This window comes from Lutzomyia longipalpis, chromosome 2, assembly GCF_024334085.1.
Source record: "Lutzomyia longipalpis isolate SR_M1_2022 chromosome 2, ASM2433408v1".
Classification (NCBI taxonomy): Eukaryota; Metazoa; Arthropoda; class Insecta; order Diptera; family Psychodidae; genus Lutzomyia; species Lutzomyia longipalpis.
Window position 1 is genome coordinate 62,378 of NC_074708.1, and position 18,045 is coordinate 80,422.

The following is an 18,045-nucleotide window of genomic DNA, read 5'->3' on the forward strand; positions in this document are numbered from 1 at the left end:
TTGTCATATTTATCCATCCCATATACTTTTGCATCTATCACATTCTACGGTACAATGTGTGACCATCGAGTTGGTGGAAATCTGAACCCTCCTCACTGTATCTTTCTCTCAATTTGACTGAAATACTACTGTATATAGCTGCGGTTTGTGATATCCATGAAAAGTTCACCACCCATTCAATTCTTCAAACCCCTTTTTCCACGACCCACCCCAATATATGTATGTATATGTATGATACTTCATTCCCATCGTTTGTTGGAGAGCGATGATGGATTGAACTTTGTGACATTTTATCAACTTTGAGCCTCACAGTCACAGAGAGAACACAATTTGCCACCACATCGTCGTGCTGCCCATGCTGAAGGCTCCCCTGTGTGTGCTCGTCCAACAAATTGGAAGAACTTTTCCATCTCCACATAACCCCTTCTTCTTCTTTTACAATGAAAATGCCTCTTTTACTTTCACAAATGCGTGTAGTAGGTAGTTGTTATATCCATCCTCTCTACTTCAGCTCTCCTGACTTCAGCAACAATCTCAATTGACTGTCTCGATTATTTCCTTTTTGTAAACCGATGGGAACTTTTACTAATGAGGATTTTCTCGAGATCTTTTATAACTTTTGCTTTGCTTGTTTTTTTTTTCTTGAAAGAGAAAGGGAGTTTTAAATGATTTTAATTTCCAAAAAATTATTTTTTTTGAATCAAAATAAATTTAAAAAAAAGAGGTTATCCGCTTCTATATAAAAAAAGCTCAGTTCAGCTTTTTTTCTTTTCTTTTTGGAAGTTCGTAGTTGATTTTGGGGAGTTTTGAAAATTTACAGTAAAACCTATAAAAACTACTAAAAGATCTTAATTGCTTTTGTGGCAAAAGAGAATGTCTTCTCTTCAGTACAACATGAAATTATGCATTAAGACGAAGTGAATACCGAAAGATATATAAATGAATCCTTTTAGTTTTGAAATATTTGTTCTTTATTACGGGCGAAAAGACAAAGTGAAGCGAAACTGTGGGATGGATGGTTTTTGTGAACGAACCTCATGAATATCAAAAACATGGTTTTTGTGCCCAATTTCACCTCGCTGATTCTTTTGTGTTTATTTCAATTTTCTCACGATTGACGTCACCATGTCGCGACGCATAATAATCACCATAGGGACGCTTTTTTACTTTTACGTTAAATTAGATTCACTCTATATGTACGTATTTGTGTATATATAGCTCTGTGGCATAGAATGATATAAGTTTTTCGAGGGTAAAAGATGGAAAATTGGGAAAGCAAATAAAATTACAGAAGAGATTTTCATGTTCCTCCCTATATAAGAATTCTTTTTTTCTTCACTGCGAAGAAGGGTTAGATGGTGCGCTTTGTGGGAGGGTATGATGAGCCCATCGCAAAAAGGGCATCCTTTTTGGTGGAATTTTTCTCTTTATCACTATTAATAATTTCTTTTTGTTTTTCCTTCCTCATTGTCTCTCACAAGGATTTCCGTGAGATTATAATTATTTTAGTCTAAGCATTTTTCCCAAGAGCTTCCTTCCTGTGTGTGTGAGTTTTTTTTTACGTTCATCCCCCCTCCTCCTCCCCACGTGGGACTTGTTTATTCAGCAAACAAGAATACATTTTGCTGTGTGGAGTGTGTCATTAGCATAAAATATATGTTTCTTCTCTCTTACCTAGTGCCAGGATGGTGAATGAATGGATTCTGAGTGCGAAAGCTTTGGGTAGAGAAGGGAATCTTAATCTTATCGTATATATACGATGAGGAATCGCGTGATAAACATTTAAATTACTGGTGGAGGAGACAATTTTCTCAGCAAACATTTACTCGATGGGACACTTTTGAAATTTTCCATGGCATATATGTATGTATGTGTGTGTGAATGCGGGAAAATCATGAAAATCTACCACTCTTGCTTCCTTATACTCACGTGCACCCCATAAAATACCAATGAAATGACGACGGGGGTGGCAAATTCCCCGCGGCGTATGGATTCTGCATTCGAAAGGTCTATCCACATGTTACATCCGTCTTTATGATGTAGGTAAAGACGAATGCGATAAGAGACCTTTTTGGCCTTCTTTTATCAAATAAGATACATAATGGTACGGTTGGTCTGAAGGTTTTTGGTTGTTCGATGAACTCTCGCTGAATAACTCCCTCAGTGCCTATAAGAAGGAAAATCACATCTATTAGAGTATCGTTATTTGATTTTGCAGAGACTGGAAGACCTCCGGCACGCCAATCATCAACATTTCTCTAAATTTTGTTTAGAACTAAATTTTCCTTAATATGGTGCACTCAAATCTTAATTAACAGCCCCTAAAAGGGTTAAAAGAAATAAATTCTTTAAGAACTTTGGAATACGCATTGCATGAATTTCTCTAAAATCCTTTAAAAATTTGTCGCCAATATTCACTTTTTGCTTGGATTATTTTATCAAAACTTTAAGTAAAACAAGAGTATTACATAAATACGGTATGTACTTGCATACGTACATAATGTTATAGGTTGTACATATGTATCTGTGCAACAACCCTCAGAATGTTCTCAATGAATATAATCTTTTGAGAAAATCGCGAGAAACACCTTGAAAGGATATATACCACAATTTTTATGACTATAACTTGGGGCCCTAAAAGATCGTTTAAATGTGAGATGTATGAGATTCTCAAAGTGCAATAAAATTCAAAGTCTTGTATTTTCGTACAATCACTCCGACTCTTCTTCCTCTCGCGGTATCTCTCAAAAATTTTCCAAACACTTAGAATTTAGAGGAAATACTAAGCGTGAGAAGATTATAAAAAATGATATTTATTTATTTATATGATAAATTTGGGATCATTCACTTTTATTGGGCGCTTTTATGTCTTCTTTAAAGTTGCCTCAAAAACATGAGAGAAGAATGGAAAATTTTGTGATGGGAATACTTTATAATAAAAATGGGTCGACATTTACATTTCTTGAATAAAATATCGAAAATTTTCATTTTTTTAAATTTTTTTCTCCATGACTTTTGCTTCAGAATTGCTATTGCTTTATTATTTTGCTTCAATTAGGCTTTGAAAAAGGCTTTATTTTAGTGATGTACTTACAATGAGATCTCAATGTAATTCTCTAATTTTTAAAGCTTTAACTTAATTAATTCGTATTAGATTTTTCAGTTCTCAAAGCTCTTCACTATTATATCCACAAGCAAACATTTTTTTCTTGTTTTGTTTTCTTTCGTACGAAGCTTTGTTGAACTACTATCTTTTGTATGGACAATGTCAAAATTTTTTGCTGTATTTATGAATTTTCTTATTATACATACTGTCTTGTGGATACGAAAGCTTCCTTCACAATTTATATTAAAAAAATGAGCAATGTGAAATTCTTTCTCTACCTCCTTCTTCTTTACACAAAAGTTCACAAAATGAATACTCAGGTTTTGATATTCAAGAGTAGAGATTTAAGTAATTAACTCACTCAAAAGCCCATTTTATCATCCTTTCGTGACTTCATTTTGCTTTGAGCAAAAACAAAAACAAAAACAAAAAAACGAACAGAAAGCAATCAAACCCGAAGCATGAGCTTTTCACAATCTGCAAATTAGAATTTTCCCAACAACTCCATATACAAATATAGGTATATTTTCGATGAGTAATTCACTTTCAATTTTTGCATGTAAAGCACACAAATATAGGGACAATATGTGCTGAAGAATGAACCGCGGAAAATGCAATTTGTTGGTTTTGAAAACCTCCAACTTCCACCCAATATGTATGAAAGTGTTGTATGCCCAGCCCATTGAAATATGCGGTGAATTCATGTTGGAATCAAATGAATGTTATACTCTTTCATGTGCTTCAAAATAATATTTTATATGGCCTATATGGCAAATTTATCAACCTCAATTTTACCAAATTTTAAATTCCCATTAAAAGGTTTAAATTGGTTTTATAGGTTAAACTAGAAAAAAAAAAATAAAATGAGAATATTGGTTTTTCCCTTTTTTCCAATATTTACACGGACTTCTAACCTCACATATTCACTTAAATTCAGTACAATTTTGATTTTGTCTCATTAATTCCCATTGAATGTAATGGTAAAAATGTTCGGTTAGAAATCCGGATAAATATTGGATAGCCCAATATAATATAATTCCAGGTGAACAGTTTTCATTGTCCCAAACACGCACTGTTTATAGTGGTAGGACTTTATCTTAAAGTTATTTTTTCTTCAAATAACAGCAGAAAAAAGTAAAAAAGGCGATGTGAAGAAAATACCAACGATTGCACGAACCACACACAGAGAAAGAGAGTTCACTTTTTAATATTTTTTCCTTATTTTCCTTATTGCACATTGTGAAAGATTGAGACATTTGATTTGAGTATGATTTTTTTTTCTCTTCCACAGATTTGATGTGGCTTGCGGAAAATGGCGTGGGTGGACGTGGTAGCGGATGTGTCGATGTCAGTGAATGTGGAGTGGAAAGTGTACAAAAAAATAATCAGAAGGAGCATCAGGAAGAAAAAGCGACGGCGAAAGCAGAAAAACCACAAAACTCACAGGGTGGTTAATATGACTGGGGGATGGAAGGGTCCGCATGTGATTCTTGGTGCTGCATCCGTGGACGGTAATGGAAGTTCTCCAAAGGAGTACCGTGATGAGTAAAGCTGTATAAGGGGTGTGGGGGTTGTGCTGTTATATAGAGTTGCCACACACACAGCATCTTTCTCTCTCCAAAAACATGAGGATTGTGTGAAATCCTCTGGGAGGAAAACACTACATACATACATATATATTCGAATAATATCCAAAGAGTGGCAAGTTCAATTTGTGTGGTCTCATCCTCTTTTTTTTCCTCCACACTGGTGCCATTCTATTTTTCTCATATCGCAAAATATGCTGTGTGTATGTTTTCCTATCCGTTTGGCTCATTTCTCCGGATACTGTGTGGGGTAATAATGTGAATGTGGTACCTATAGGATTACATACAACCAAAAATATCAACAGTAGTGCAATCAAGAGAAAATTCCAAGAGTGTTCAAAAGAAGTGAAGAACGGTGAAATTAGCAATAAGAAGAATAAAAAAAACGCGCGTGTACGAAGAAATTGCAGAATTTGTGGAATATGGGGAGAAGTGAATGTGAGTTGGGAAGATTATGTGGAAGATTTCTCACTGAATCCATTGTTATCCTCCTGACTGTGACACTTGTGCACGATTTCGTGTCCGCAGCATCCACCCAATTGGGGGTCAATTGGACACGAAGGCACCCCCTGTCGGAGGTCATTTCCACATCTGAGGTTCACCCAATGTCAGAGGAAGTGAATGTCAGCAGCAGCACAAGTCCCTCCCTTGATTCCCAGACACATGGCAGTGCAATTAGTGGTGAAACTTTCCCAGTTCGAAGTACAGAGAGCAATGAGATTGCCAATGGGGGGCGGTATTCCCATTCCGATGGGGATTTTTGGAATGTATTCGGATTTAGGAATAGATCAATTGGTGGACGTGCCAATTATTTACAAATTAGTGGATACCCTGACCGTATTTTCCTCTGTAAGCTCCATCTTCGTGGTCGGGTGGTCCTTTTTAGGCGCTCCTGCCTTCGACGTGTGGACCATTGTGACCCATTTACTCTACGTGATTGGATGTGGTTACCCGTGGCGGAGTACATTATCTGCCCGAAGAAAGGCAATTGGATGCTGAGAAAGGGAACAGTGCAGAGATTTCACAAAAGAGGCTCATTTGCCTCTAGTGCAACACTTTCACCCAACTCAACGACGATCTCATCGCGTCGGCACGTGAATAGTGTTTTTGAGGAGTCGCGTGCTGAACAGACAGGTCGCAGTTCAACGGGTGACAATGGGAAAGTATCCCTTCTGGGACTTTTTGAGTTGAGCACCAGAACAGGGACACGTCCCGAAGGTCACAGTGAACTTGCAGCTGCTCAGATGGCTATTCGACACATAAATAAGCGTGGACTCCTCCCAGGATACGAACTTGAACTACTGGCAAATGATACAAAGGTGAGTTGGACTTTTTCGCCTTTTTTTTTTTAATCATTTTTTGCAAATACCTCAAGTCATTCTTGTATGTATACATATATATTTTTCAAGTGATGTTTATCTTTTAGTGGTATGTACTATCATAATTTGATCAATAAACTCCTTACCAAGAAGTTCCTAAAACTTCTCTGATATTCTCCAAAATCTTTGCTTTCCTCAAAGTTTCATTTACTTTATCTCAATTACAAAAGCAAATCTCACAACACTTAATACGGGAAGTTTTGCACCCTTTGAAGGATATTAAATATAAGGGAAGTAGTTTATTTATTTTGACGCTCTTCTAATATTACTTAAAAATTTACCAACCATGAATAAAATGATTTAAAATGCACTAAATTCAGAAATTAGAGAATAACCATCTGAGACAATTAAAATCATAAATATCTTAAAAAAGATTAATAGAGTGGTCCTAAATTAAATTAAAATAGACAAGGTCTTTAACTCCAACTTGTGACCTTTGTCCTAGAACTTTTTAAGCGATAATGTATCAAGTAAGTATTACTTACTAACTCTACAACTCCAATACGAATAAGTAACTTAATTCAGAGCATAGCAAGGGGGGATGGGGGTGAAAATGTTCCACATGGGCGTATGGAAAAGGGAAAAGTTTCCATATATAACTACTTGCATGAACTTTGCTTTTTGTCAAAAGATTAACTAAAAACATACCAAACTCCCTCTTGTGGAGTAATGCAAGAAGAAAGTTGTTTTTGGGTAAACTATACACAACAGTTTGTGGATGGCAAAAAAAAGGAAGAAAAGTGAAATAAGGGAAGTTCATAAATAAGGCATGTATGTTATGTAATGGTGCGTAAAGTGTTTGCTGATGGGATTGAGTACATGCCACATTTCTTCTTTTTTCTCTAAGTCAAACTTTTCGCAATCTCTTCTTGTTCACGTGCAACTCAATACTGATTCAATTGTGAATATTTTATTGATTTTATCTACCTTTTTTTTGGGATATATAATACATGTATGTATGTATAAACCTTCTCATGAATTCACAATGAAACTTCGCGAAGATGAAGACAAAATAGCTGCGTGTTTTGCTCAATATGTAATCAGAAAGCTCAAAGCTTTTGTATTATGTAAAAATTTAATGAAAAAGAGAAAATCAATCGATTTTACCTCGTCCTATGTGATTTTCTCGATTTTCTATATCCGTTTGTTCGTAAATAAAACATTCAGTTTATAAATTCTAGAAAATTATTCAAAAAATTTGAAAAAAAAAATCAATTAAAAAAGTAATTCATTGTTCTACTTTATAATTTAGTTTTCAAGCAATTTTCTATGCAGGTGGTGTTTGCAAATGCTTATAAATTCATTAACAACAAAAAAAAGAGCTAGGGTGTTTTTTTTTTCATGCTAAATGAACACTATTGTCGCCCTGACTAAAAGGTAAATTTTTAAATTTTTAATTAACCCCTCGCAATGATTTTTAATGTAGTTTATACGATTCAACAGAAAAAGTTTTGCTTTACTTTGCATATAATTTTAAAAGTGGAACAGAAACAGTTGAGCATCAGCTAAATAGGGGTGGAAAAATATTATACAGTGAAACTAAATGTTTACTTCATTTAGTTGGGAAAACAAGTTAAAATGTTAAATAAATTCAACGAATGAGAGAAATGTTTGAGGGAAATTTTGCTAACTCTTTTCCATATATATCATGAAATCCCCCCGTTTTGTATATAGGCAAAGGAAAATGAAACTGAGCGGGGAGGTGGTTGAAGGTGAAAACTGGTGGAAAGCGTGTATGGCGCATGAAGAAGGAGAGATTTCATTGATTCACAATATAAACAGAGACACGCAGCAATAATGTTGAGCGAAATGGTTCATTCATGCTGAAAATTGTATTTAATTATAAATGAATTAAGATAAGATCGAATTCCAATGTAAACTCCGCGCGTGGGTGGATTGAACAAGGAAAAGTTCACTGTATTAACTTAAAACACTGCGGCATCCCTATATAATATAGATAGGTACATTCGTTACATATAGAGGTACTCTATACCGGAGCAAATGGAATATGCTATGTATATTAGATTCCAGAGCGAGAAAATTTGCCATGTGTTTTTGCCGCGTGCCATGAATGACTATATTATACTCCAGTACAATATATGTATATACATATGTATACAAAAAATAAATGAATGGGAAGAATTTTCGTTTTTAGCAAATTTATCTTGTCTGCACGGAAGTGACGTCAAATTGTTATAATTGAGGTAAAATAACCGAGAATAAACTTTCATAGAGAATGAACAAAAGTTGATATATCTTCCATTTAATAAACTGTGTGTGTGGTTTGGAAAGCTTTTGAATTGAGTCAAAAAAAAATTTCCAGAAAGCTTTCCGGCTGTAGAATCATTTTCTCGTCTAGAAAAAACTCAAATCAATTTGGTGTGAATTTAACAAAGAAAAAAAAACTTGAAAAATATGCGATAATTTTTTTCTTGGTATATAAAGGAGAAAATAAAATGAATTTAACCTTTGTGCAAAGGGAATAATGTTGGACATTTATATTAAATCAATTTTATTTTGGAATTTTTTAAATTGAAATATCCTTTTTTTTTCCTTTTTTCACAATTTCCATTAGAATTTGAATACTTTTTTTTGCTGGTTGTAAAACGCATTGAATTTTTCAATCAATTTTCCGCTCTATTACAACAATATGTATGTATAAGGTAAGCAGCTATTTTTTTTTAAAGAATATTTGGTTAGAATTGTTTTTTTTTACAAAAAAAATTATGCATTTAAAAACGCTTTTTAAAAATTCAAATTTTGTTTTTAATTTGATTGAACTACAGTGCAGGTCCCCATGTAAGAATAATGGGAGTAGTATATCCCATTATTCTTACATGGGGACCTGCACTGTATTATATTATTATGCTATTATTTATTCAATAGGATGAAGGTTGTGTGGTCTTGAAAAAAACCAACAATAAAAAACTAAGAAAGCCCCTAAAGTGTCCCAAATCATAATTTCAATTAATATAATTTGAATTGGTCATTTTGAAACTGAAATCCTCTTTTTTATTATATACCTTTCCCCGGTAAATTCTCCTTTATGGTGTTTTCAAATTATATTGAATAAAAGATAATTTTATCAAATTTAACACTAATAAAGAAAAGTCTCTCTACACCAAAATGTAGGACAGTGAGGTATAAAACCTACGTGCTGGAATATCCGGCATCTCTGTGAGAATTTTCTTTATTGCATTAAAGCCAAAATGGAGAACAAGTTTTATCGTAAATTTTCACTCTAACTTCAGCTTCCCACACATTTAACTTCCACTGTTTTTTTTTGTATTTTAGTTTTGTGATATTGTCACTGAAACTTTTACATTTCACTCTCTTATCCATCTTCTGGAAATTTTAAATTTTTTTGTTACAATTTTTCCTGGATAGTAAAACTTGTTTTTCCATCACACTGTGGTTTTTATTTTTACGAATAATTTTTTTTTAACATTTTGGGGTTCACCAGGAATTGTGCTATATATAAATTTTTAATTTAAATTTCCAGCAATTTCCACAACTTCACCCCCACCCCTTTCTATCCAATGCCCCCTCCCCCGCTACAGTCAAAAAAAGCTCTCTGAAAGTACAGAGAATGGGCACAAAAAAAAACAATACGATACGATTGCCTACAATTCTCACCCAACATACATACATACATATTTATTTTATTGTTGCTATTGCGATAAAATAAAATTAATGCACGAAATAATGTTTCTGGGTTGATAATAAAATTTAATATGTTGCATATTTTTATTCATGACTGGCCTAGACTTATGGGATATGTATATACCAACATTTATATATAGAATTAAGTACTCACGGGATAACAAATAAAAAAAAGATCCCGCTTGCAGAGGGGGTTTGCTGCTATAAATTTGATCCATTAATTCGGGTCACAAATGTCACAAGCATTTATCAAATCCAACTCTATACCGGACGTGCTGCCCGTTTAAATATTCTTCCTATGTTTATTTTTTTTTGTGTTGCTGTTGGAAAATTGTCTATGTCTATGTATACAGAGAGAATTTTATATAAAATAGATGCAAAATATTTTTTTTGCAAATTTTCATGGTAAATTCTGACAGATTTTACACGAAAGGGTTAAGGAAAAAAGAAGTATGTCTTCAAATGGAATTAAGTGAAGAATAGATTTGTTTAGGAACTTTCTGCTAAATAAGATATATTGCTATGTATAATGTCATTTTATGCAATAACGTACATATGTATATTTACCATTTCAGTGCGATCCAGGTGTGGGCGTTGACCGCTTCTTCCATGCTCTATATACGCAACATTCAACCCGGATGGTAATGCTCCTTGGTTCCGCCTGTTCTGAAGTCACTGAAAGCTTGGCCAAAGTTGTCCCTTATTGGAATATTGTCCAGGTAACACACATCCACACAGTTCACGAGAATTAAATTATGCGGGCACCACGTAGATATGTAGTTGTAATCACTTAATCTCATCTGCTCTCTCTGGTGGAGGGGGGGGGGAGGAAGTGACAAAATCGAGTTTAACCTAGTGCTGGATTGAAAGATGAAATTCAATTAGATTCAAAGTCAAAAGTTGTCATCACCTCCGGTAGTTTCAACTTCATCCACATCTACCTATCTGGTGTATCCTAAACCACCCCTAACAGGGGTCAAAAGAGAGATTCCCCACAAAATGCTTTTCCAGGAACAATTTGAAATGGGATACATGGGATTTCATGCATAGCGAGATTTATCTCTCATTGCTGTTGGCATTCCACAGCAGACAACACAATTAATTAGTTTATCTATTTAACCCCCTAAGGAAATTGAGGGGCTTAATCATTTTACAAAACAGCAAGAGGAATATGTGTTGTGTATTATTTGTATATACATACGTGTAACTTTATGAAATGAAAATTTCCTCTTCATTCTTTTATCACTCCACCTTGTGTTTTTGTGAAAATTCTTTCACATGTAGTGACAGAATTTATGAAAGATTAATTTTTGCAGATTTAAAATTTAAAATATTTGTATTAGGAACGAGGGAGAAGAAAGGAAATTAAATGAAGATTAATTGAAAATTTTAATCAAAAGTAGAATGCAAAATGAATGAATTTTCCATTACTTTTTAATGCAAAGTAGGATGCAAATTTTCACGTCGATTCCTCATAGGGATTTAGGGAAAGGAAAAGATTAGTGAAAATGTAGCACAATTGTGGAGTGTGTATCAGTATTTAATCATGAATGGGTGAGTCAAAATGTAATAGCTAGGTACCTACTCTCCTGACACACGTAAACCCCATCACAGGCAGAGAGCGAGTATGTGCTCAGAAATACAAAGTATGTATCTTATACTGTGTCTCTCTTCAGTATTAATTCTTTCAATCACCTTCCACTTGAATAGTTATCGCTTCATTTAAGTGGATTTTGCTATTTCTCTCCGGATTTGTCTGAATGAATAATATACATATGTATGTATGTATGTTATATAGCATCCAATACTAACACTTTCATTTGCCACCCACACCACAAACCAATTTACAATTCTCACCCATTCACAATCCTCCTCAACTTTAACTCATTTAGACTTTATGAAAATTTAAAACTTTTCCCGACTTTTAATATTCAGTGCCATTTGTAATTATATAGATAAATATTCTTTTGAATGAAATATATACAGATTATGTATGATGCTTAAATGTTAAAAATGATTCAAATCCTTTTCTCCCTTTTTATAACTAAAAGGTTTCATTTGGATCCACATCACCAGCTCTCAGTGATCGACGTGAATTCCCGCTTTTCTACAGAACAGTCGCACCAGATTCATCTCACAATCCCGCAAGAATTGCCTTCATTCGTCGTTTTGGATGGGACACTGTGACAACTTTTTCACAAAATGAAGAAATCCACTCACTGGCTGTGAATGATCTCGTTACTGAACTCGAGACAGCTAATATATCGTGTGCAGCAACAATCACATTTGCCGAAACTGACTTCAAGGATCAACTTCGAATGTTGCGCGTGAGTAGAAAATTTTTTCTATTAAAGTGAATTATTCCCACAATTTCCCTCCGTGATGGTCCATTGAATTCATATCAGAGTTGTGAAAAAAATCTATATGTGCATCAATAGATTGAATATTTTTCTTTTACCATATTATATTACTCAGATTTCTTATCAAAATATAAATTAAAAAAAAATAATTTTGGAGATAAAAAGTCATTCAAAACAAAATTAATTACCTACAGCCATTATTAATTTTTCTCTCTCCTAAAAACATTAAAATGATTTTCCCAGAATTGTAGAAATTTTGGTGGAAATACTTCTTCAATATAATTTATTGGGAATTTTATGTAGAATTCTATAGGAAATTTAGGACTTTTCCTAGACACCTTATTTCCACATTCATTTATTCAATAAATTGCCAATGTACCATCTAATCCTATTTCAACTTTGTTCCAATACATATACAAAAAAAAACTCTCAAAGTTGTGATGGGGTTTCCTTGTTGCTTCTATGAGACTTCATGTGGTTTTTGGAGGTGTGTTGAAAATGCGATGAAGAAAAGAAAAAGCTCGCTATATATAGAAAGCAAAGTGAGGAAAGCAAAATATAAATAATAATTGGATTGAATGGAAAACCGAAAAGACAAACAAAAACCATTAGACTTTTTTCTTATTCTTTTTTTTTTCCTTCCATAAGACCCCGCGTACTTCTTGCGGCGATCCTGGGGTGCAAAGATCCATCGTTTATGGAAAGAGAAAATAAGAGAGATATATAGTAGGTACCACAAATGGGATGCAAAGAATGAAGGGGTGGGTGAAGAAAGACAAAGTTTTATTTACAGAGAGGGTGACAAGATAAAGTTGGATGTCTCGGGGGAGGGAGGAGGAAGAAGGGAAGAAAAGAACAAGAAGAAAAAAAAGGAGAAAAGGCATAAGTGCTGAAAGAAGAGACTCTGTAATGAGGATTGAAACCGACAATTTAGATAAAGCCTCTTTTTCAATTGATACCCATCACTTTTTAAGATTTTTTCGATAACACTGTAGCACCCTTCTACTTAATTGTTATTCATATACCAAATTCCATTTGCTCAAAGTCAATGACAAAAATACGATTTACCACACATAAACATGAAAGAATTAAGAAATATTTCTTTTATAGAGACTATGTGGGAAAAAAATGAGACAATGTTCAGCTTCACTAAGCTTCACTGAAAAAGGTTTCTTGAAGCTTTTTTTTTTTCTTTTTAGAAGAGCTTTCTTCCACATTCATTTCCACCCAGCAAATTTTTTTCACCTTCTCGCACGCAAAGAATGTGGAAATTGAATGTAGGTGAAGTGTTAAATCTTTAATCTTTTCGTGAAGATTTTCTTTTATATAATAGATTATACATACAAAAAAAAAAGCACTCATGAAATCAAACTTAAATATGGTTAGAAAAATTCACACAGAAATGAAAAGGGAAATTCTTTTGCTGAATTTTTCAAAATTCCTAATATATTTTTTTCAATTTCTTTTCAAAAATAATTTCTTGGAATACATGAAATATAAATATTTTAGAATAGAAAAAAAGAAAACTTAAGAAGAAACTATATTGATCAATTTTATTCCTCTTTCCCTTAAAGTCTCCCGTAAATAATAGTTTAAGTAAGGAAAATAAACAATATCTCTTCTCTTTAATTATTTTTCCATGCACAAACACTTAATTAAAGTGAACAAAAGTTACTTCCTCCCACACGATGGTGTGGAAACTTAATTTGTCGTTGAGATGTATATTATTTTATGCGCACGAAACTATATACGCCATGTCCTGCAGTGTGACAGGATTCCTGTATAATAGTTTAAATATTCACCCAAGGATGAAGAAGATATTTCCACGTAAAATTTAACAATAACGGTCTACCAACAGGTGCACACAGTTGACATGCTAATTAGAGTTGGAATTTATGATAGAACAATATTATTTTACAGACATAGAAGAATGTTCATACGAGGAGAAGAGGAGATAAATAATGCTTTTTTTTCCTAAATGCATCATCCTCCATTATTATGCATAAAGAAAGTCATTGAGTTTGTGTTGGTGCAAATGCACTCTTCCTTCTTGCCAACAGATTGCGTAAATTATTTTTAAAGCAATTTTTTTTGGAATTGCCACGAGAGCTAAAGGAATTACCTCAAACTGTGCAATTTCATCTTTAACCACAAAAACCACTCTAAATAATTCATCGTCGAAGGATATCAACCCCCCCCCCCCTCAACACATACCACCGCCGAGCTTACACCAAAAGTTTATTAATCAGTGAAAATTGCCAGGAAATGGGGAAATGTCATGAGAATGACAAAAACCACCAAAACCACGTATCATTGTGTGAATGTATAGCTTCAATGGGTGCTTTTTGGAAATTCTTAGATGGTTAGGTTTTACCATTTATGTTGTACCTACTATATACATACAAACATATGTATTCAGTAAGGTGCAAATCAAAGGATCACTCATGGAGTGGTTTTATACTACTACATACTTAATGGAATTTTCTCGTAAGATGTGGTGAGTTTTGTGGAGAGATATATTGCTGATATATCTCGTCGAAAAGTTAAGAATTCTTGTCTTTAGTATTGGGAATTTAAATTTAAAAAAAAAATCCGTGTTAGATTAATAGGAATCCTATTGAAAAACAAGTCCTCACAAGCAGGAGAAGATATATTATATATAAGTACAGCTTTACTCTCTAACTTAATGAGATTTACCGGAAATTCACTTCAAGTGGAACAAATATTTACTGAAGGTGAATTAATCTTCGCTTCCGTTTTGTGGCTTACACAAGGAGACGACTAAAACGAACAATTGTATAGCAATAATTTGCATTGTAAATTGAAATTAATCCCTCAGCTACATAATTTAACATGTTAATCCATCCTCTTCTACCCACCTCTTAAGCTCACTTTGCCCCTATTTACTTACAATTTCGTAGGACTTGGACACGAGGATCATCATTGGGAGCTTTTCAAATGAATTGGCACCAAAAATTTTTTGTGAGGTAAGATTATTTTTTTTTTTACTTTTTATGCTTAAATTAACGTCGAAGGAATCTATTGAATAATTTGTCAGTTTTTGGAACGTAAATTAATAGGTGAAAGTAATAAGATGGGAAATTACTAAATAATTTATACACCAACAGTAAATTTTATTTTACGCCACTTTATTGCGTAAAAAAACGAACATAATTAGGGCTCGTTAAGTGAGTGTTTGCCTTGTCTACTACTTACTACGTGCTATCACACATTTTTTTATGTTATTTTCATAGTTGACTCTAAGAACAGAAAAGAAAATTTATTTATGCAAAAGTTTCATGTGAAAGAATTCTCGGGAAAATAGAATATCCGATTAAGGGACAACACAAAATATAAACATCTCTTATGGGAGAGTCTTGTGTAGTAATTTCCGCGAGTGTGCAAGATGCCTTGGGAAATGTTTTCAGGAACAAATCTCTCTTTTTATATGTCTCAAAGGATGCATATTTAACGATGTAGGTACATACATAATGTAGGTGTTGATATTAATACAAAATATTGCATTTTTTTTCCTGGAAACTAACTTATTCTGATTAAACTAATAAGAATCCTTGACGAGTAATTCTTTTCATCTCATTTAAGTTAAAGGCTCTTCTGATTCTTTCGTATATATTGCAAAGGAACTACTAAAAGAAAAATAAACTTGAGAATTTTTCTCTTTTTATTCGTATTGAAAATAATATCTCTCAATACATTCCAATTCTTCAAAATTCAATGCGATATTGAATTTATTTGTCTTTCCACTTTCACATTTTGCAATTTTCACATAAAAAAAGAAAACATAATAGCAGAAAATATGAGGCTGAATGTATCGCGCAGTGGGAAATCGTGGAAAATTGATGGGAAAAGTGTGTGAGTGAATAAATAAAAATCTCGTTTGAATTACGAGAGGACATATGAAAGGGAGTCTTGTGGGGCCCTTCGTTGTGTATAAGACATTTTGGAAAAGTTTGTCGATTTGGTGTCCTCTGTGGACAAATGTGGGAAAACGGATGAGAGTTACATGGTGGTGGATTACATTTCTTTTCCCCAAAAGGCATACCGTCTGGGGATGTATGGGGCGGATTATGCATGGATTCTGCACGAGACGCTGGGACCTCCCTGGTGGCTTCTGCATTCACCAGCAGCCGAATGCCAGCAGAAGCAGCTAGAAGCAGCCGTTGAAAGTCTGATAATCGTTTCCAGTCACAATAGTATCGTGGGGAATTCCGTGAGTTTCAGCGGATTGGTAGGTATAATACTTTTCTGAATAGGGGAGACCGGGGCTAAAAAAGTCACCTAAGGGTTTGGAAAAGGCCTAAAATATCATATTTCCTCTAGCTAGATAGAACAAAATGGTCTGAGAAAGAGTTGTAGGGCAGTAAATTTCCTTAAGAAATGAGCTATACATTTTGCTTTATCTATTTGGGAAATATGATATTTTGAGCTTTTTTTAAATCCCTAAGTGACGTTTTTAACCGGTCTCCCCTATACATTCACAAATTTATTTATAAATACCCCATTTTTTTTGGGGACATTCTCTTAAATCTCTTTTATACTCATAATAATAATTCATCAAATCTATAAAAAAAAAAATAAACATTTTTAGTGTTTTGTGTTAAACCAAAAAAAAGAGCAATGACAAATGATTTATCCTTTCTCTGTAATTTCCTGCCAATAAATAGACTAACCGAATGTTTATGGATGAACTCATGGCACTCAAGGTACCACAGCCAACATCTCGGTATGCTCCGCAGACGTATGATGCAGTGTGGGCGATTGCTTTGGCGCTTCGTGGGGCGGAGGAACGTTGGAGGAATGAATCTATTCAGTCCAAGTTGGATGGTTTTGACTATACAAGATACGACATGGCCACTGAATTTCTCAATCAATTCAGTCGTCTTCAATTCCTGGGCGTTTCTGTGAGTCTTCCGCATGACCCAAAAATATATGAGACTGTGGGGAGGGTGGATTTTTCAATTCAAAAATTATTGCAACTGTATGATTATGTATTGATGTATATAACATATTTTTTTCTCACCAAATTTTCCCATTGAACATCCTTCATAAATCCTTGTTGAAAAATCTTCATTCCCCCAGAGCCCTCACTTATTTTTTTTCTTATCAAATTGTGTAATCGTTATATTTGCAAGATGAAACGTGAAATTGAATTTCACTTCAAATTATTTTGCTACCTACTCTTATTTGACAAATAATATCCCTCCGTGGAGATACAAACAATTTCACGGATGTATTCCATACTTCATAGAAAGTTTTCTCAAATTACTCCTTTAAGCGAGAAGATAAAATTTTTAAGGATTTTTGGATTCTACAGGGGGAGTACTTTAAAAGCTTTCTCTCTCAAATTGAGATTTAGAATTTTATATCGCAAAGACTTTATTAAGAAGTTTCCTTTTTAGCACATTTCAATTTAAGTTTCCCTAAAAAGCCAAAGTCCCTCCTGTAGGAGAAAGAAGAGATATAATAATGATTTTTGTATGAAGAAAATGTATCGCAAATAGGACAGGTGAGTCCTTTTATGAAACCTTATACAAATACAAGGAAAATTTTTAGTATGAATTCATGAATACTCTTCAAATTGAATTAACTTCTATATTGAAAGATTTTGCCCAAAACAAAAAAACGAGAGGATTGTTTTTGGAGTATATATCACAATGATTTGAGATTCACGTGGCTCATCAAGGATTTTATCGTAAAAGTGACAAACACAAAAGGAGCTACACCATAAGGATCTCTCATAAAATCCTTATAGATAAATTTGGGCAATTTTGCTGGCACAGAGAAAAAGGAGAGCGAGAGATAGAAAAAAAAAGGCAAAAACCAAACTCTGTAAATGGCAGTGAATTTTATCCGCACTTGAGAAGCAATAAAAAAGGAAATCGATTGATTAGATCGTGTTTCAAAAAGAAATAACAATTTTCCTTTTTTTT

At 33.7% G+C, this 18,045-nt stretch overlaps 2 protein-coding genes across 3 annotated transcripts in view; both read left to right on the forward strand.

Annotated features, from left to right (window-relative positions):
• Positions 1 to 18,045, forward strand: part of LOC129791160 (ethanolaminephosphotransferase 1) — a 245,240-nt gene that overhangs the window by 30,688 nt on the left and 196,507 nt on the right. The gene's annotated exons all lie outside the window — the stretch shown is intronic.
• The window catches only part of LOC129791154 (gamma-aminobutyric acid type B receptor subunit 2), a 32,230-nt gene that overhangs the window by 5,160 nt on the left and 9,025 nt on the right, over positions 1 to 18,045 (forward strand). Inside the window, exons 2-8 of one of the 2 annotated variants that reach the window (XM_055829159.1) lie at positions 4,398 to 4,659; positions 4,970 to 6,011; positions 10,310 to 10,453; positions 11,786 to 12,061; positions 15,016 to 15,081; positions 16,152 to 16,343; positions 16,780 to 17,016. In XM_055829159.1, the coding sequence (XP_055685134.1) occupies positions 5,115 to 6,011; positions 10,310 to 10,453; positions 11,786 to 12,061; positions 15,016 to 15,081; positions 16,152 to 16,343; positions 16,780 to 17,016 (1,812 nt within the window). In that variant the 5' untranslated portion in view covers positions 4,398 to 4,659; positions 4,970 to 5,114. The remainder of the gene's footprint in view (positions 1 to 4,397; positions 4,660 to 4,969; positions 6,012 to 10,309; positions 10,454 to 11,785; positions 12,062 to 15,015; positions 15,082 to 16,151; positions 16,344 to 16,779; positions 17,017 to 18,045) is intronic. The other variant, XM_055829161.1, reaches the window with a different exon arrangement.